Raw genomic sequence first — 22,184 nt, forward strand, 5'->3', positions numbered from 1 at the left:
TTTTTTATACATGTATTATATATGTGTGGTGTGATTGAATGATGAATAAACAACATTAGCAGTAGCTAAGCCAGAGAGAAAAATTGTTCAACATATGGAAATGCCTACTAAGTGCCAAAAATCAACATTAAAGATGTCAATCTGCTTTTTGTTTTAGTTTTAATTAGCCTTTGACAAATTTCAAACCAAAAGTAGCTTCCGTCTGTCGATTGGACGTTATGTTTTTTTATCAATTCATATATATAAATGGGTATGTATTTCACGGTAATGATTATCTAGTGCCTACGTAGATTTTTTAATTAAGAAGATGTTTTTGCCCCGGAACCGGAAACTATCAAAGTGATAATTTTTCGGTGTTGGTGGCAGCAAAAAAAGTTTAAATATCTGATTCAACGTGAAAACAAGTCGGAATACCGAAAGTTATGCGCTTCGGGTATAAAGGTTCTGTTTTTATCTTAGGTGAGGAAATTTCTATGCACGTTTTTTTTCTTATGTAGGAATATTTTGTTCTTTGGTTCCATTTGTACATAACTCGCAATGTATATGCGTTAATTATGTCAGACTAATTACTTCAATGTAATACTCAATATTGTGCTCTATATTATCGAGTTTTGTTTAATATCCTGGTTTCTGACAAGCTTACTAAATATGGTAATATATTTATTATACTAAATAGACAGACGAATAGAAAAATAGACAGAAAGACAGTGATCCGATTGCTTGTTTTGTTTTACATAAATCCTTAAAAAAACACCAATGACTTCTCGACAGTTAGAAAATGATAATCACCAGAGAACTCGACAAGAGAACACAGCCTGTACTGACTGGCCATGATTACCCGCTAGCGACCAGGATCCTGCATCAAGTATTCAAGAACGGTGACGAGAAGAGGACCATATACAGGCTACCAAAGACTAAATTTTTAAATAATTTCTGACACCAAACGTTCGCAGTTCTGCTCATTCCCTCTGTGAATGAACAACTTTCACACCGCGTCATGTGATGAGAAAATACCACCAGATACTAGTCGGACCTAAGCAAATCCCATAAGATCCATTTTTCTCCATTTTCTAATGCGGGGAACAGAGCACAAATCTTCCTGACGTACATCAGTCACCCTTTACGAGAATTAGTGCTTTGCAACAAATACATAAATGACACCTTAATCATATTGAAAACTGAAGAACTTGATTTAGCTCTTTGAGATTTCTTTCTGTTCAATTGACTCGCAGAATAAATACGAGAAATGCGTTTCTGCAGTCGTGATTGAAGTCATGAAAAAATTGAAGATATTTCTGATGGACGTACCAAACACCACAAAAACCGTTTCCAAAATTAAATCAAATGTTGGCTAAGTACATTACAGTCGATGGGGATAACTTGTGTATTCAATTTAAATTAGAGTCATTGCTAGAATTGTGGAAAAAGAAAATATTCTAATGACTATTATGACTTTATAGCAACAGAGCTTTTTAAAATTAAGTCGCTTGTCTTATTTCTTCTACCAGGGTGAGATTTTTCCATCTCCGTAGAAAAAAGAAGTGTCCTCACACAATTGCCGACCATTACAAACGTTGAAGAATCGAGAAATCATGCAAAAAAAACATCCACAAAGCGGCCTCCCGCTTACCAGGGACAACCTAGATACTTGGAATCACAATGTCCAAATGAAAATTGCAACCGGGAAGCAAGAAAAGCGAACGATTTTACCCGATGTTACATTTCAAGCAGAATCCACATGCCCTAACGAGATTTGAAGCAAGTCCTCCTGCCAACGCAACAAGAGTATCGTCCCCACGTACTCGAGGAGAGCGATCAGGCCCGAGTCCGTAAGGGACTCATCTGAAGTAGTTCTTCCCACGAAGCGTCACCCGATGTTATCTGGTGCCATGAGAACTGGGATGGTCCTCTGAGCGCATATGTTACCGGAAAATTCCTGAAAAATATGCTATCGATCCGATTATTTGCGGTTGACCCTTTTTGGGGGAGGTTCATGGTGGTTATGCCCATATGGCGGGCAGAGCTCCTTGTGGACTCAAGCGTGGAGTTGGATTGTACGACTCGGGCAATGTACCCCTTAGTTGCGGTAGAGGTGTTAGGACTCCTAGCATCTACTGGTATAAATGGTGAGCATGCAATCAATATAAACTTGTACCACTGTACTATAGTTATGGCGGGGCTCTGATTGTGATCTCCAAATTAATCCGTGTCCGAAGAAAACCATGTGATTATGCCCATATGGCAAGTACTCACGTTACCCCCCAGAACCTTTATGCCAGCGCAACAAAAGTCGAGAAAGCCTTCAAACAAAACCTGACTACATCGCAAATGAGCTCTGCCAATCTGGTTATTGAAGAGGATAGAACACCATCTGACTGATAACTAAGCACGCACGTTCCAATCTGGAAACAAGTCGGAATACGGGAAGCTGGTGCTTCGGATGTAAAGGTTTTGTGTTCATCATATGTAAGAAACTTCCTACATACATTTTTCCATTCGTATATGGCTAAAAACCCAAAATATTCCTTTATACTTTTTTCAAACTACAAGAAATACGACCTCTCATACACGTGAGCTCACTTTGTTGTGGTATTGACAAATTGATATGTTATGATGACGTCGTACACGTTATTTACACAAAATATAAGTTTCACCTTCTATAACTTTGTTAATAATAGTTTGATTTCCTTCAAACTTGCCAAAGTTATGCCTTATGTTATCCTTTATGCAAGTACCAAATGTAGTATTGTAGTTCTAGCATGAACTTAAGGGGGTTTCCGGCTACATTTCTAAAATATGCTAATATACTATTATATAATAATCGCTGGCGCAACAATCCATATTGGATCAGGGCCTTGAAGTGTGTTAGAGCACTCCATTCAAGACCGTAACGGTACACTAGGAGGCAATGTGGTCAGCATTACGCTCGCCCGAGATTATTACCCTGATTTGACTCAGGTACTCATTCACAGCTGACTCGACTGGTATCCGACGTCAAATCACGATGCAAATTCCACTGCTACCAGTGAGATTTGAACCGCGACCTTCCATATGACAGCCTAGTGCTCTAACCACTGAGCTATCCGGACAACAGTGGACAATATACTATTATTAACTTTATTTGTTCGGTTGGAAAGGTTCTAAGAAGAGACTTGTTACGGTTTTACTATCCTACCTTCCACCCGATATCAAATATGAGACCAAACCAAACACCAATTGAGCCCGTTTATTTGATACCCCACAGGGCTACATTCTGTAAAAAAAATTTTGCACTCTTCATTCACATGTTATCACCAATTTTTGTGATAATCGGTCTAGCCGTTTCCGAAAAAATCGAGACAGACAGACAGACATCGAGTCGATCCTGATAAGGTTTTGTATCACACAAAACCTTAAAAACAGGGAATCCAGCAGAATGTTCAAATTATGGTCCGATCCAAGTGTTATCACATATAAAGATTTTGAAATGCATTCTTGACAAATAACCGTGCACTAGATCGCGTTTGGCAAGAACTGCGAAACTACTGACGTAATACACAATGTGCGGTTACTTATAGAAAAACAACATGAGAAGCATCGTCTCCTCTACATTGCATTTATCTATCTAGAGAAGACGTTTGACCGCGAACTCCACGAACAATTTTGCTATGTTCCACGGGAATACCTACTACACAGGAAATCATGCGTTGGATTAAATTTTTCCACTACGATCCGAAAAGTAAAGTTCGAAATGTATCAGATTTATCAAAAGGGCTTCTTGTTTTTGTTGGTGCTCATCAAGAAAATACCTTCTCGCTACTCCTCTTTATCCTTGCTATGGACACTGTCAGACGGGACATCCAACGTCCATAACTGCTGAAACTGAACTCTAGCGACTATTACGTGGAATTATACGAACCCTTACTATTCCTAGTAGATAAAAATCTGACTTCAAGCGAAATTGTGATTACTGGAAAAAACATTTTCTAAAAATATGAGATTACTCAATTTACCTACTGATAAAACAGAGTAGATTTCAATTCGGCGGGTCCAGTGAAGAAATGACTGAAAACTATACTATTTCAACAACTTACACTCGTCATAAAAGTGATTGCCATCAGTCGATCGGCCTAACAAAAATTCTCTATGAGTTATTTACACCCCTCAAAGATACTTTAAATTTGAGACGATCTGTGAATGATGACGACCTGATTTAATGTTCCTAAATATATAGTTCACTGCTAAAAAGAAATTCAGACTAGTAAACGCGTCCTAATATAATTATAATCATTAAAATGTCTTTATTCAATCTAAGCTGTAAAAAATACGAGATAAATCAAATGTTGATCCTTAAATCTTAACACATTTCATATACAATACAATAGATTAATATATATAAACACTGTAAATCACCACAAGAACAGCTTTATACATGCCGCAGTTTTCACATTAAAATAAATAAAAATTTCCCTCAATGTTTTAAATTTCGCTTCGCATCTTTCAGAACATGTAGTGATATATCACCCGCAACCGTTGACAAATCAGCTAAACTATTGTTTACCATGTTTATCGAAGGAGCCCGCTGATGTGCCGACGGAATATTTGATTTGATTTTGCCTTCATGCCGTATAACTGCTGGAACTTTAATAGGCTGTAGATATCTATGTATCTTTTCTCCACCAGGAATTGTGACTGGTTTGCGTTGATCAACAACCTGGAACGTTAAAATTGGAAGGTAAAGCACTATAATTCGCAATATGCATTACTCATATCTGAGCTTATTCATTGGTCTGTGGTAGAACTATGGCCTAGGCCACTGAAGAAAAATAATATATACCACCTAGATAAGAAGAACTATGTTTTAAATCTAGCTTCAAATATACAAAAAAAAAACCGTTCCTTAAATCACCAGACGGTAACAAACACCTATTGGAGAGTAAGACTCTCAACGAATTGAAAACCATCAGGACTTCATTGTATTATTCATGCTAAACTCTCTATTCAAAGCTCTTGGAAATCTAAATTCCGCATACTGTTTTACAATGATTCAAAAGAAGTTTATGGGTTCGGTACAGGAAGATCCAAATCGTAAACTAGCCTGCTCTTCGTATAAACTTTCGAAGTATCGCGTTAGCAGGAAACATGTAAATACTCCTTCAGTTGTTGCTGCAAAGACGAGGCCTTTCTTCGGAAGTGAATGAACATCTTCTCCCATTCACTCGGAAAGACATTACATTCTCATGATTTCAAGCAGTACTTCAGCACAGGCTGCAAGGGTTGTGAGTTCTTTCCATTAGCGGGTTGATAGCAAAAATAGTTTTCAGTTTGGACGAGAAACCCGTATTCGCATGTTATAGTTTATGAGAAATCAAAATTCACCAGATGTTAAAGATTCAGAATCGTGATGAATTACTCCTTCCTAGTTTTCAGCTGCTTAATCATCACGATGGAGAAAAGTTAAGGAACAGTCAGAGGTCCCTAATCGAAGAAAAAATATCCATTCCATAAAGGAAAAGTTGTTGAAAAAAGAAAAATAAAGACTAGCAGATAGAGATAAATAGTAGTGCAACGATGGCACCCCAAATAATATTCGCGAAGTCATGAAAACGGACTTTAAATGCAAATAGGCAGCTAGCGCCCCATAGCAGGGCAGATTACAACCATCAGTATAAACATGTAGCCGGCACCCATGCTGTTTTCGATAAGGATATTGGCACATCGCTTGCAATTCAAAGGACATGAGTGTGTGAACTACTTGCACATTGCGATACAAATCTCTTTAGAAACTTGGATTAGGAATGCTCGCGGAAATGAGAAACATATACATATGTATGTACCCTCCAAGTAATGGTCTAGAGTCCATGTCAACGTATCATTTCGATATATTAACGAGACTATGGGCTTTCCAAACAGATTAACACGAGAACATATTTTCCAAGAACCCTGATAATGACATATTTTCTGAGCATCGGCCACTTAATGCCAATATGATCACAAGGCAAATCCTCTTCAACAGGCAACCCAATGCAGGTGGACTGTTGATAGCTGCCTGATGCAGCTTCATGCAAAGAAATTTCTGCCAGTAATTCATATACCGGCAGTTAACGAAGATTTAAAGAATGGAAGAGATCAATATGAACCCCTGGGGTAATGATAATCACAGGTGACTTATCGATGACTTAGTCTCCCTCACTCGAAAAGGAACAGAGAACAAATGGTGGACCATTCGCCCACTGGAAAAATTGATATTGCTTCCCAAACCAGATAAACTAGGAGACCATATCACCCTATTTGTTTGTTGAGCAAGATATGGAGAAAGAAATATAAAAGACGGCTATACGAATTTCAGTCCTTCAATAAGGGATCCCGGCAGGAACCACGGATTCTGACAAATGCCCTGACCTGTTAGATACAGAAAAGATTTTCAACTCTACAAGGTCATTTCGAGGGCATCCATTTCGACACGAGCACTTTTTGACACTACTAATTTTTTTTCAAATTATGTCTGATATGTGAGTTAATTCGTTCTGATTACGCACAGTTTGTCGCCAGCATAATGTTGAGAGTGGCAAACATTAATGAACCGAACAAGTTATCTCTGCTGCAAAACATTGTTATCCCAGTTATCTCTAAGTTTAAGGACTATTATTTCGCCCGTGTATCATAAAATTGCTTCAGCTGCTTCCAGATCTTCCCGAGAAGCCTAAACTCCTCTTCTACTGTATAACGCTCCGTATTTCTAGGGCGACCACCTCGTCCACCACTCTGAAATATTGTACAGCGTAGCCAAATTTTACCAAGATATACTAATTCATCAACATTCTGCCCGTTAATGCAAATAGGAAGAATACAATGACCTGTCATGTTGATAAGCTTGGCTTTTTGGTGTTAATCCGCTTACCTCCTTCAAATCCAGAGTTATTTGGCCAAGATCCACGACTCGGTGGAATAGCGCGGAAAGTGTCGAGGATTGCCCCTTTTTCACAATGAGAGTGCTCGAAGAAGCAGTTCTCTCTATGAAAAATAAAAAGGCGCCAAGCCCTGATGGCATCCTGGTGAAAGTTTACAAACTGGTGTTCCGCCAACGGCCAGAATTGCTGCTGGAAGTGTTCAACGCTTGCTTGGAGGGCATTTTTCCTTGTCGCTGGAAAGTGGCCAGACTCGCGATGATCAGTAAGGGTAAAGGAGACCCGGAGCTCCCGTCTGCTTACCGACCGCTGTGTACACTGGACACGGCCAGAAAAATGTTCCGAGAAGCCCATCAGGAGTAGACTCGCTGAAGCAATGCGCGCTGCCGGGGACTTATCCTCAAGGCAGTTCGGGTTCAGAACGGGAAATCTACAGTGGATGATGTTATGGAGGTCGTAGGTGCGGTTCATCGAGCCGAGCCACACAGCCGCGGATAGTGCTCCTCATAAGGCTTCATGTCAGAAATGCCCTCAATTTCGTAAGATGGACAGATATGCTAGCACACTAGAAAAATCATTTCACGCTATCTCTTGTGGATATCGAGGGATTATCTGAAAGACCACTCCCTGCTCTATGAGACGCTAAGGGGCCAAAGGAGGATGGAAATCACGTCGGGAATAGCACAGGGATCCATCCTAGGGCCGGACCTCTGGAATGCTTCTTATGATAATCTGCTGAGACTCGATATGCCCGAAGAATCGCACCTGGTCGGTTATGCAGACGACATTGGGGCACTTGTTCCCGGACGCACTGTTGAACAGGCGCAAAGCAGACTTGGCATATTGATGCGACGGGTAAACGGATGGATGACTGCTCACGGTTTCAGCCTTGCGCTGGAAAAAGACCGAAGTTGTCATCTTGACCAGAAGGAGAATCTCGATCCTGGGTCCCATATCAATCGGCCTACCTTGGTTAAATGCTTGACTGGAAGATGAGCTTCTTCGAGCAAATCAAAGCAACAGCGGGCAGGACTGCAGCTGGAATCGCGGCCTTGAGTTGGCTAATGGCGCATGTCGGGGGCTCTATATCAACTAGGGAACGTCTCCTTACGGGAGCAACGCAGTCGGTTCTGCTCTATGGTGCGGAGGGATGGGCTGCTACCCTTGACAAGGAGGTGCATCGTAAACACCTTGCTCAAATTCAGAGGCGGGGAGCTTTGCGAGTGGCGTCTGCTTATCGCACCGTCTTGGAATCGGCTGTGATGGTGATCGTGGGAGTGACCCCCTTGCCAAAGAGCGTAAAGCTATCTACCGCCGTAAGGGCAAGAACTTAAGAGAGGTGGTTGCCCATGAAGAACGTCAACGCACCATTACCGAGTGGCAACTTTCTTGGCAAAATGAGCCAAAGGGCAAGTGGACTGCGCGGCTCATCGACAAATGGACATGGAGGTTTTCAGTCTTACCTGCACAGGATCGGGAAAGCGCGATCTCCTGATCGTGTATTCTGCAAAATGGAGTGGCAGACGACGCTGAACACACCTTTTTCTCTAGCGAAAGGTGGGACGGCTTTCGTCAGCAACTTTATGTAGATACAGGGGAGCTCTCTCCAGACGACATTCTCAGAGATGCTGAAGAGTGCTGGCAGCTGGAATCGTATTGCGCATTATGTTTGGGCTCTTCTTATTGTGAAGAAGATTAAACTCGACCGGCGGAGGGATCGCATAGCAAGCGGTTCCCTGAACTGACAATTCCTTCCTCCCCTCCCTTTCCGTTGGTGAAGGAATTCCCTGACTTGAAGGCTCCCAAAGGCGGGAAAGCTAGCCCGATGTAATGTGTCAAACGGTTCCAGGCTAGTTTTCTGATGACAGGGAGGGGAGGATGGCAGTAAAGGGGGCTCTTCTTCGATTAGAAATCCTCAAAACCGAGAGCCTGTGTCCTGATGTTAAAATTGTTAAACCGCACCATGGTGTTCCCATGTTTGTTGCGGGCATCTTACAATACCAGATTAACGGCAAGGGGAGAAACATCATTGTTACCTCTCCTTACTTACCCTACGATTCTTTGTATCCTCCACCGACTCAAAAAGTAAGACATCGCAAACACAAACTGAAGGACTGGAACCTGGGTGATTGACCAACGATTAAAGGGCAGATAGTCAAACTGCGCTGAGGGCGGTAAGCAATTTTTTGGTCAACTCAAAAGTCATTCAGCAATGTAGAAACCGATTGAACTCTATTTCTAGATTCAATACGGAGGAACTGCTCTGGATACCTGACCAACAATTAGAGTGTGAATAGCATAGGGCATCAAAAGCTGGGAATAAGTTTCCGATAATAACAGAGGCTTAACGCTGCTGGGCACACCAAACTTCTCCAATCAAAATCAATTAATCACAACTTGCGGATGTATTGTGGGCATTCTGACTGACCATAATTCACCAGCGGGACCTATGTTCAGAATAGCGATTCTCCAAGATGATACGTGTCCATTGTATGAGGAAGCGGAATCCACGCATCGTTTTCTATGTCAGTGCCTCGCCTATGGAGGCGCTTATGTTCCCCAGCTGCATCGGGTAGCATCACATCAACTAGTGGAGATCCTGCATGCTCTGAGGGTTTGCCTCTCCCCCTTATACACACACAGACTCGAGGAAGTCGAGGCTGCAATAAAAGCATTAAAAAATAACAAAGTGTTCTATTTACACGGTTGGGCAACCGCTAGTAATTCCAACCGCGTCTCGCAGCACCCAACCACGTCTTGCGATTAACCGCGTCCAGCAACTATCTAGGCGGTTGAATGTTAGTGCGTATGAACCCTAGACTTCGTGAGACCTGATAAGGCGGCATATGAAGTGCAGCGGCCCCTGATCATCCTCATATTGACTGCATGTAGCCGAGGCCACCATCCAATTTATTCCATGTGGTGGTTTAAGAAACAATGTTCCATTAAAATCCTACTAGAGTTTTCACGACCCATTTCTTAGTAGACAATAAAAATACCGCTCTAGCGGCCTCTGGTTCTTTCAGAAGAATTTCGCCTACCAGCAGGAGCTAAAATTTTTCCATTAGACTGTATGAATCTTTGCCATTTCGGCCGTCAGAGTAGACTTGACAGGGTCAGGACGGATACCAAAAAGTGACTCTGGCCCCACCATTGTGGATTCAGACCCTTGGCGAGCCAGTCTATCAGCGACCCAATTACCGGCGATGTTCGAGTGCACTGACACCCACAACAGGAATGTTTCGTTCAGTCTGCTAAGTTGCAACAGCAACTGGTGAAAACTCCACTCCAACTGGCTTGTTACGTCTCTTTGGTGCTGAAAACACTGCCCGATTGTCAGATTCGAATGATGCGACCCCACCATTTTTGTCACAAATATTCATCTGCTGCCAATGAATGGCATACATCTTCGCCTTGAATATAGTCGTCATTTTTCCCAGAGGGCGGATCAGTTCCATAATCGGATTTCCTGAGAACACCCATGCGCTCGATTCGTCTTCCATGACTGACCCGTCGATGAACATTATTAGGTCTGTAATCCAAGAAAACTCGTGGCCATTTATCGACCATTTTTCTTCTTCTTTCTCTTCAGCCTTTTCCCCGTCCACGGCGGGGTCAGCGCGTCATGATCGGTTTCGCCATTTGGTTCAATCAAATGTCTTATCTGGATTTCCGAGGTTTTTTAATCCTCATGCAGCGTATCAAGTCACCGTTGTTTCGGCCAGCCTTTTGTTCGCATACCATCGACTTAGATGTTGAGACCAATCTTGGCAGGTGAATTCCCGTTAGCGCGAATTACGAATGACCATACCATCGAAGACGCCTCTCGTAGTTTTTTCACGATCGATGCATCCCCATATCGATCGCCGATATCCTCATTTCGTATGTGATCAAAACATGTCACGCCACTAGTCCAACATAACATCTTCCTTTCCATTACCGCAAGACGCCGTTCATTTAGTTGGCCAACACTCAGAACCATTCTTCTCTTTTCTTGATTACGACGGAGTAAATAATTTCAAAAACGAATCTGGAACCCAAATGATCGGCAGGCATCAGAGCCACGTGATGTTTGCCGAGGAATTTCCAGATGAAGGCACGACCGCAAGATAAGCCACATTTGCACGCGCCAACGGTATCAAACATTTATACGGCGTTAACTGCTTTCCGTTGCACCTCTAACTGAATGGAGGGTAGATTTAGGATGGCTTTGAGTGGCGTGGTCGGCGTAGAACGACTTACTGTTCCGGTAACTCTTAGGCATCCGAGTCTTTATATCTGCGCCATCAATTTAATCTCGGCCACCAAGGGATGTATGCACACTTCAAAATGGGTTTTATTATGGGTTCAATGAATTCGTTGTGATGAAAGCCACCAGGCATTACATATTGCAGTCTGTCAGTACCAGAGTAATCTGCAAGATTTCTGATGTTGTTCATGGATTGGGTGCTTCCACGTTATCTTGAAATCAAAATGTTCTCATAAATACTTGACTCTTCTGAGCCCTAACTCTATTCAACAACGAACCAACTCGCACGGGAGCATGTCTAGAAATGCTACGAATGATAGAACTATACTGACACAGTCAAAAATAAACACCAAAAAGGTTCTCGCGAAACTTGACGAGACAGTGAAACTGTTCTAAAGGTGAATAAGAGTAAAAGGGAAAGTTGATACATCCACACCAAAATACATAGATTCAAAAGAAACAGTTGTGTGTACTTTTCTGGACATTGAGTGTTTCGACAATATATCACATGCGAAAATATAAAAAAGTATCTTTTATCTGCAAGGGATTCAGAAACACCCTGACACAGAGGAAAACAACTTCCTCCACCTTGAAAACCTCAGGATACATGCAAAGATTTAGTAGAAAACACTGCCTAGCTGCACAAATTAGAGGATGTGATGGGACAAATAAAAAAATTAACAAAGAATTGTAGAATGGACAGTTAAAAAAAATATCTTGAATTCGTAAAATAAACCATGTTACCAGAAATAGGTCGTTAGTCCTTATTGCATGCAAGTTTCGTTCTCATTGATAACATTCATAATATTAAAATCTACTAAAACATGATAATGAAGAAAATAAACTTACGTGTTTAACCTCAGACGAAATATACGCCTTCTTAGGTAAACTGGAGAAACATTCCTTCGATGGCTGTTCTTTCTTCTTACAACTACTGTCCTTCGCACCATAATCTAAACCGCGAGCTGCTTTCGGTTGGAGCACGTTAGTTGTTGCCTTAAAATCTACCTTGAATGGTACTTGCGGAGTATTATTAATATATGCTCCAACCGGGCTGACAATATGTTTGAAAAAAGCGGGTTTCTTTCCAACCGTCGCTGCTTTACAATGTGGGATTCTGCTAGTACCAAGCGGCCGTTTAAATTCTTCCAAATTCTTTGGTTTTTCATGTGAAAGGAATGGTTTCGGCTTTTTGATGACTGTCTGCGGTGTTTGTGGTGAGAATGGCGCAGGACTTGGAAACCTTTCTTTCTTCAGAGGTTTAAGCTGCTCCTGATTTTCTGCCATATATTTCATTCCCTGCTTAAGTATGTAATCCACTTCTTCCAAGGTGTCGTTGAAGGTGAGCTGCTTTTCGTTGTACTCCATTCCTGATAAGTCTGTCTGCGACTCTTCCATGTCTAAAGAGAATGCAGTGTTGTGTGCTTCGTGATCTTCGTCGTCCGAAAGTAAAATAATTGTGTCATCTGCTTTGGTTGCAAATAAATCAGTGATATTCTCTTCCTCTTTAATTGGGACATGCAGAGAGGCGTCTAAATCGATCAAATCGTGCGTGACGTTGAATTTTTGTTGAGATGTTTTTTGCTTTGGAGTTCGACTAAAATCTTTCAAAAGATCTTTTGCATGATTCGCAAATGACTTTTCACCATCTCTTGTAATCAACGAATCTACGTTGTGATGTACTTTTTTTGAATTGTTTCTACTTACTTCCGAAGTCGGGAAAGTATCATGAGCTGTAATGTAACAATCTGTCGTCGTTGTTTTCTCATCATATAAAGTGTCATCTAGCTGAGGACAACTCAAATTAATCAAAATTGTAGTATCAACATCTTTCTCCGCTTCTTTTCCACCGAAAACAATTGTACTTTTCTGAGATTCATCAGTACCAGATTCACTAGCACTACGCGACTTATATGAGTTTTCTTCAGCCCCATGCATAGAACCTCCCAAATTCGAAAATTGATTCGATAATTTAGATATACTTTCTTCTCTGATTGCCGTTATTACTGGTTGAAACTTCGTTGGCTTGCTGGGGGTAAATTGAATGCCCGATATATCACCAGCAATTGTGATGTCCCATAATCCCGAAGGTTCTTCAATATCGTTCAATTGTTCTCCTGAATCGACCTTGCTCGCATTCAATTGCCTGTTAGCTTCCTTCAAAGGTTGTGAGATGTTAACAGTTTCATTTTCTTTGTTAAGGCTACACTTCTCAAGCTTCTTTTTGGCCAGATATTGGTGGATTGTATTATCGGGATCTGAAAATGTCTTATCACACATCCTTTCCAATTCTTCAAAGCAATCGTCGGAATCGTTGGAAGTATCTTCTATTATTGTAGAATCATTGAAGCTGTACACAGTTTCGGACCTATCGGTTGTAGCTTCCGCTACTGTTTGATTAATTGTTGCGTAGAGAGTATTTTCACATGCTGTTTTGTACAAGTTCTCTTTGTCCTCCACGATATTATTTCTTTTTTTCATATGGGCGCTTAGCACTTTTTGAAAACTTTCATCGAGATCCAAAGAGAAGCTTTCATCCGAACCGTCTGACGAGTTTAGACTCTCTCTAGCGTTCGGGGGGCTAAAAAATACCAATAATTAAGAAATTGTATTGTAGCAGCTCATCTGAAAACAAGAATACTACCATGCGAACTAGTGACATAAATATCATGCATGTTTTTGCAACCCAATTCGACAAGAACACGCTATTATTCATATTAATTAAAACGGGAAGGTGATAGAAAACCACCTCTAAAACATGTGAACAGTATTTTTTCATACTCAACGTCATGTCTGCTGCTTTAATACCCCTGTTACCTTAAAAATAAACCAATAATGTTCGCAATTTGAACTTTCCGTATCACATTCCTCAAATTGAGGCTTAAAAAATTCCAAATCTGACGTATTATTAGCAGTCACAGGGTGACATAGCTCGCAGGGCTAGACGTGGATTGGTACATACGATGAAGCATAAAACCTGGAGATACGCCTGCTGAACCAACACCAACAGCTTTACTACCAAACCCTACCTCCACCTCTACCTGGTAATTCCGGACAGTTCTTTCCTAATGAAAACTACAGACGGAGAAGGATGTAGGATGAGTCTTCCGGGCCAAAAACGCGACAAATTGTAGCAACTTATCCTCCAAATTGTGTGTTGGGTAGGGCTGGAAACCCTACACGGAAAAATAAAGTTACGGAAACAAGGAAGGAGACTCTGACTGGATTGACAACACAAAGACGAACCCGGCAACGAAAACGGACTAACGATTCGCGCATTTTCTGATGGAAAACATAAGCGAAAGGCTATGCCCACTGCGTTTCATCATCATCAATGGCGCAACCACCGGTATCCGGTCTAGGCCTGCCTTAATAAGGAACTCCAGACATCCCGGTTTTGCGCCGAGGTCCACAAATTCGATATCCCTAAAAGCTGTCTAGCTTCTTTTTCTACCGTAGACATTGCCCTTATAGACTTTCCGGGTGGGATCATCCTCATCCATACGGATTAAGTGACCCGCCCACCGTAACCTGTTCAGCCGGATTTTATCCACAACCTGACGGTCATGGTATCGCTTATAGATTTCGTCATTATGTAGGCTACGGAATCGTCCATCCTCATGTAGGGGGCCAAAAATTCGTCGGAGAATTCTTCTCTCGAACGCGGCCAAGATTTCGCAACTTTCCTTGCTAAGAACCCAAGTCCATGAGGACTGGCAAGATCATTGTCTTGTGCAGTAAGGGCTTTGACGCTATGATGAAACATTTCGAGCGGAACAGTTTTTGTAAGCTGAAATAGGCTCTGTTGGCTGCCAATAACCGTGCGCGGATTTCATCATCATAGCTGTTATCGGTTGTGATTTTCGACCTCAAAGTTGTATTCTTCTATCTTTGTTCTTCCCGTTTGACCAGTGCGGCTTGATGTTGTTGGTTGGTTTTCGGTGCTGACGTTGCCACCATATATTTTGTCTTGCCTTCATTGATGTGCAGCCCAAGATCTCGCGACGCCTGCCCAATCTGGATGAAGGCAGTTTGTACCTCTCGGGTCGTTCTTCCCATGATGTCGATATCGTCAGCATAGGCCAGTAGTTGGGTGGACTTAAAGAGGATCGTACCTCTTGCATTTACCTCAGCATCACGGATCACTTTCTCGAGGGCCAGATTAAAGAGGACGCATGATAGGACATCCCCTTGTCGTAGACCGTTGTTGATGTCGAATGGTCTTGAGAGTGATCCTGCTGCTTTTATCTGGTCTCGCACATTGGTTAGGGTCAGCCTAGTCAGTCTTATTAATTTCGTCGGGATACCGAATTCTCTCATGGCCGTGTACAGTTTTACCCTGGCTATGCTATCATAGGCGGCTTCAAAGTCGTTGAAAAGGTGGTGCAACTGATGCACAACAGTTTTTCCATCGCTTATCGCAGAGAGAAAATCTGATCTGTTGTTGATTTGCCTGGAGTGAAGCCTCTTTGGTATAGGCCAATGATGTTCTGAGCGTGATACACTGCTACACTGTGTGATATCTCCCTTTTTATATATGAGACAGATAATGCCTCTTTGCCAGTCGTTGATCCTACACCTTGAGCACAAGTTGATGAACCAATTGGTGTAATTTGTCGCCTCCATATTTAACCAATTCGGCTGTAATTCCATCGGCTCCTGGCGACTTATGATTTTTAAGCCGATGAATGGCACGGACTGTTTCTCCTATACTTGGTGGTGGCAATATTTGTCGGTCGTCTTCAGTTGGCGGGATCTCCAACTCGCCGATGTTCTGGTTGTTCAATAGTTCATCAAAGTACTCAACCCATTGCTCCAATATTCCCATTCTGTCGGAAATCAAGTTTTCCTCTTTGTCTCGGCACGATGAACATCGAGGTGTGTAAGGCTTCATCCTGCTGACTTATTGGTAAAAATTCAGCGCCTGGTGCGGTTGCTCCCTGCACTTTTCGAGTTCGCAGACCTGTTGTTTCTCCCAGGTTTCCTTTTTCCGTCTGTGAAGTCGCTTCTCCGCTCGACGGAGTTCGTGATAAGTCTCTGCGCGTGCCCGCATTCTTTGAGAATGCAACATTACTCGGTATGCGGCATTCTTCCGTTCCGTTGCTAGTTTCCATTCATCGTCAAACCAGCCGTTCCGACTCTTTTCGCGGCTGGGGCCAAATATGTTTGTGGCCGTATGTATGATAACGATCTTCAGGTGATTATGAAGATCATTTGTTTTTTCCCCTCTTATAGGTGTTGCGGAGGGCTGTGTTGTGGATGACTTCAGTGTTAACTCTCACCTGATTGTCAGAAGGGATTCTGGGTGGTGTTGTTATTCGAGCTCGGAGCACCATGCCAACGAGATAGTGATCCGAGTCTATATTGGCCCCCTATATGTTCTGACATTCATCAAGGCTGAGAGATGGCAGCGTTCGATCAACATGTGGTTGAAAGTGGTCCTGTCTGTAGAGGCCCACGTACCTAATCCCCAAGCTGGAGGACCAGTTGGTACAATTTGTCCCGTTTTTAGGCGCGGAAAACTCTACGTTTGCGAGGCAATTTTCGAAATATAAGCCTCACTAACGTCCACGCCCCTATAGAGGAGACTGCAGTCGGAGAAGGATATCTTCTACGAAGCAATTGAACGAACCCATGAAGCTTGCCCCAGATATGATATCAAAATCATACTTGGAGATTTTAACATTCAAGTAGGGATGGAGCCCCTATACAGGCGATAGCTTATGGTACACAAAACTACGAGTAACAACTGATTGCGGATTATCCAACCAGCAGTTTTGTACGAAATGATTATTGGATGCTTCTCTTTTACGCGGAAAACGGTCCACAAACATACGTGAACCTCTTCAGGCGGAACCACTTCCAACCAATTTGACCACGCGCTAATCGAACGCCGCCGCCTCTCAGCTTTAATTAATGTCAGAACACATAGAGGGCCAAGATAAACCCGAACCTCTATTTCGTTTTCATGGTGCCCCGAGCTCGAATAGAAATACCACCGCTGACAATCCTCCCTGGAAACTTCGTCGAATGGAGAATCGACTTCGTAGACAGAAAAAGGAAGCCTGAGAAAACCAATAAGTCTGCAAACTCGAAAAATACAGGGAGCAACCGACGCCTTATATACCTCGACGTTCATTCTGTCGAAATAAAGAAGAAAAATTAATTTCCGATCGTATCATAAGCCGCCAGCAGTCGGTGGCCGAATTGGGCATGCTTCAACCAGATTTTCAAGGCACGCCGATTTTGGCGATGGCCGCCAGGTCAGGACATTCCGAGGCCCTGGTTGTGAGCGCACTATCCCTGACGTAACTGTTTTTACGGAGTCCTTAGTGTCAGCAATCCAATTTCACGGCCAATGATCATCAGTACATTTCCGTCGAAATGACAAACGGCTCTTCCCAATGTTCTGTCGTCCGGCAAACACCTACCGGATGAAACATCGGGAAAATCGACGTTGAAAAGTGTCAAAGTTCTCTCAAGAAGGGTAAATCAGCGACAAGATCCAGGCGCAGACAGAAGGACTGCAACTGAATCGCTAGTTCATTCAACAATGAGCCTTATTACCGCAGCTTGTAATAATACATCGTCTCCCAAAAGGAAACTACGTTCCGGAAAATTACCCGTGTGCTGGCGAGCGGCTGAAATCACAAGCCTACGAAGGAATTGCCTCAGACTTCGATGAAAATGGATGAAATCGTACAGGCTTTTTCGTGTCCAACTCATCCGAATTGACGCTGTCGATGAGGAATGCCCACTCTTCACTGCAAAGGAACTAGAGGAGGCAGTCCTGTCCATGAAGGACAAAAAAGCACTAGGAGCGGTTGGCATTCCCAGCGAAGTGTTGAAACTTGTATATAAATTAGCGCATTCAACGCGGGCATTTTTCCCTCCCGTGGGAAGGTAGCAAGATTTGTGTTGATAAGCAAGGGCAAAGGCGACCAATAGGCGATGTCAATGTATCGTCCACTCGGTATGTTGGACACAGCGGGGAAGTTGCTTGAGAAGCTCATGAAGTAACGACTGACTGACACAATATGTCCTGCGGGAGATTACTCACCAGAGCGGGACGATCCACAATTGTTGCCATTGCGATGGTGGGCCCAGCGGTAAAACTGGCTGAGGTACACAGTCGCCTTATGACCCTAGGCGTAAGAAACGACTTTAATTCTGCGAGGTGGTGTGACATGCTTGTGACACTGCAAAATCATTTCCATACTCCAGGCTAAAGGATCTATCCTTTGTCTGGTGTTCCAAAACACCTTATACGATAGCCTTTTACGTTTCGAGATGCCTGATGAATCGTATCCGATCGGATACAGGACAGTGTTACGGCACTGGGAATGGTGGTGCGACGAATAAGCAGATGGATGGCTGAACATGGATCCTGCATAGCTCTAGAGAAAACTGAAGTCATTGTGCTGATCAAGAAGGGGGTTCCTACAGCCTTCCCTATTCAAATTGAGAACACCATGGTTTTGTCGAACCCGGCGGTGAAACACCTCGGTATCAAGATACGACACGATGAGCTTCTTCGAGCAGATTCGCAACACCGCAGTCTGCGGCTTTGCCGACTAATGTCCAACGTCGGAGGTCCTTTATCCAACAGGAGTCACTTGAGCGCGATTCCTCCGTCCTTCGTTACGGTTCCAAATTATGGGCTGCCTCCCTCAGAAAGGAAATGTACCGTAAACAAGAGGTTTTGCGGGTTGCGCTTGCCTATTTTACCGTGCGGGATCCAGTTGTAATAGTGATAGCGGGAGTTATTCCGATCACTCTCCATGCTGCCGAACGGAGGCTTATATACCTCAGGAAAAAGCGAGGAAAATAATGAAACTGTCGCTTGTTAAGAGAGAGCTCGTACTCTCTGCGCATGGCAGCAATCTTGGAAAATAGAATCGAGAGGTAGATGGACTGCTTATCTCATAAAAGACGTGCGGCTTGGTTCAATCGAAAGCACGGTGAGGTTGACTATTACATAACCCGACTGCACAGTGGGCACGAGTATTTTCAATTTCACCTACACACAATCGGACATGATGGATGATGCCTGGCACACATTTTTCTTCTGCAGAAGGAAGGAGCGCCACAGATGGAAGCGTATCTTGGGTCCCCAGACACCATGGTGCAGAGCGAAGACACTTGGAGCCGAGTGGTATGTTGCACCCAAGATACTCTTAAGACGAAGAAGAGGGAGATGGATAGGAGAGATGCCAACGTAGTTGAGGCTGCCTGAATCCACGGGCTTTTTCTCCGATGCTGAATAGGCCTGGCTTGTGATAATGTGACGAACAATTTCGGGTCAGAGTCCTGCACACCCCAGGGGGATGTTTTAGCCAGTAGTCTACCTGAAGCAAGAGTCCTACACTTTGTGCTCAAATGCATTTCACCTCCCTCTTCTTCTTTTTCTTCAGCCTTTGTCCCGTTCGCTTTCCAGAGCTCATACGTCCTGTGGCTTTCCCCGATTTCATTCGTTTTATTGCCTCCTCGACTTCAATTGCGCTGACCGGTGGAATTGCTCCAAATGTCGGCAATAATTGTGGAAGTAGAGGATGAGCAAATCCTTCAGTTTAAATCTGTTCGAAGTGTTCTCGCCATGTATCCGTTGCGGCACGACGGTTGGTAAGCAAAGTACCGTTCTTGTAATTAACGCAACAGAAGTGTCCGATATCCTGTGTGCGTTCATTACGGCTTTTAGCAAGTCGACACAGATCTCTCTCGCCATCCCGAGTGTCCAGTTTATCGTAAAGATTTTCGTAATGGTTCGCTCGGGTGACAGCGACCGCTTTCTTTGCTTCCCGGTTGGCATTCTTATAAATTTGCCAATTAGCAGGCGTTTTATCGTCGAGAAAATATGAAACTCAGAATGCTCCATTAAAGGGATAGCTTTTTGTTTAAAATCTGGAAAAATATTAATGTGCAACTAAATGCCAGCCGGAAGTTTTTATCGAGTGTTGCTGCAGAATAGAGTAGAATCCACTTTAGATTCCCAGAAAAGAGCTTGCATCATTAGTCCAAGGACTGACTGGTACAAAATTATAGGGGATGAGTATTAAATAACTTGAGGCAAAGAATGGAAATCCTTGTCATAAGTGGGAATCACAGGCGCATATGCTGATTGAGGATTTAGATACCACTCAAGAAACTTGCGGTTTTGGCCATTAAAAATGAATGTAATATCAGGTATAAATTACATACACAATTAGCAGTTTCCCCATATGGAGAGTAAGACATTTTTCTCTGCCCAACAATAAGACAAACACAAAACCTCAATATGCGACAACTTCTTGCAAAAACAGCCGCTTGTTTCCATTATTCAATGGAAGAGGAAAAAACGTATAATGTCCGTTACCGTTAATAATAGCGAAAATCTAACCATAACTGCTTCTAGTCTTACTCCGTTGAAAGACAGGTTCCACAACTAGAGTCCACACTAACTTTCATGTTCATGCATGTTTAGATAAATAAAAAAACTAGCACATCTACAAAAACAAACAACAAAAACACAAACCGTTCTCGCAACAGGAACTCTTTTAGACGACACACAGCACTGTCCCTCCGATTCCATTGTTCCAACCCCGACATTGTTAAGTACCACACAAATATATTTATCTGATCTTTACAGAATTCCTTGCAGAAACTCGCAGAATAATTGTAGAACTCGAGCGAATGAAATCCTAATTTTTGACAAAGTTGTCTCGGCCGACATTTAACTGACTATGCCTCTTCAAAACTTGTTTTTAAAAGTGACAGGGGTGGCAACATATAGAGATGAAGCTCGGACGAGAGATGAAACCCTCCCTCTACACAGATCGCGGCGCCATCTTTAGACTCAACGGAATATTTATGGAGTTGGGAGCAAAGATAACTTATGTGGTGCCGAAAACTATTTGGAAACAGGAATTTTTAGGTTGGGATTTCAGGTAGTTTTGCCAGTTCGCAATGATAGTAAATGGTTTAAGGAGAATGGTATAGACGAAGTTGAGCGTTTAAAACTTGATTAATAAGAGACAAAAATGCATATAATCTTACCCCAATCAGAGCATTTAGTTTCAACAAAATAATGAATTTCGTTTGGGATATGACGGATCCTAAGTTGACATTCACTTGAACCAAAGAGCGATTTACTCCCACGTTTTTTTGATCCAAAAACCCCTCGTTTGGGGCATAGCACTCAAGTATACAAAAAGAAAGACTAACGGTTTCGTCCGGGGCAGAGGCAACCCATTACACGCTGCTTCCCCTCATAATAACGAAGTGCTGGTAGCACCGTAGGTTTGCGCATCAAGCTACGAAATGCACCACCCCATCCACTGGTATCGCGAATCAAAAAAGCTGAGTTCGCTGAGGGCAAGGCGACGTCTATCGGAAGTGCAGCGACACGTCGCCCTACAGTGTACGACCCCCTTAGTGGTGGCAATTATCGGGTAATTCCCGTCTCCAGACCCAACAAACTATTTTTCAAGATGTTGCCGATTCACGCATTCGCGCACTCCTGCAAAAATAGCGCAACATTACTACCGAATGTAGTCTCTCTCAGCTAGTTAAGGATGACGTCTAGCACTACATTCCCAATCTTCTCGAAGGTGCATTCTCTACTACTTAAGCAGGGTATATGCAAACCTTCCAACAGCAGTTGATTATCGTCATTCCATTTGGTCCCCAAGCCCCATGACGAATGGTAACCTTGTGGGCCTAAATGCTTAGACAATTCGTGTCCGGTATCACATTCCGCTTACCCAATACTTTGCGCATTATTTGGCAAACTGTCGTGTTTCCTCGACCTTGGATCTCGCCAAGACTTACCATCAAATCTCTGCAGTTCCCGAATATATTTCAAACACAGCAATTTGCATACATTTTGGACTCTTCGAGTTTCTCAGTTTTGGCCTGTGCAATGTGGCGCAATGCTTCCAGAGATTCATCAACTCTGTATTACGAAATTTGTATTTCTGCTTCGTCTACTTCGATGACGTTCTGGTTGCATCTTCCATCGAGTCCAACCATTTGGCGTCAACATCTCCTTCAAAATGGCCTAATTCTTAACG

General features: G+C 42.8%; 1 protein-coding gene across 1 annotated transcript; it reads right to left on the reverse strand.

The window, feature by feature from the left end:
• Window positions 1-4,255: 4,255 nt before the first annotated feature.
• On the reverse strand, window positions 4,256-20,861 carry LOC119653163. The gene is made up of 3 exons (XM_038057703.1): window positions 20,648-20,861; window positions 11,986-13,717; window positions 4,256-4,693 (listed from the first exon to the last, which is right to left on the reverse strand). Exons 1-3 carry the CDS (start codon window positions 20,719-20,721, stop codon window positions 4,451-4,453), a joined length of 2,049 nt encoding a protein of 682 aa, XP_037913631.1. The 5' UTR covers window positions 20,722-20,861; the 3' UTR covers window positions 4,256-4,450.
• Window positions 20,862-22,184: the final 1,323 nt, after the last annotated feature.

This window comes from Hermetia illucens, chromosome 3 (assembly GCF_905115235.1).
Source record: "Hermetia illucens chromosome 3, iHerIll2.2.curated.20191125, whole genome shotgun sequence".
Classification (NCBI taxonomy): domain Eukaryota; kingdom Metazoa; phylum Arthropoda; class Insecta; order Diptera; family Stratiomyidae; genus Hermetia; species Hermetia illucens.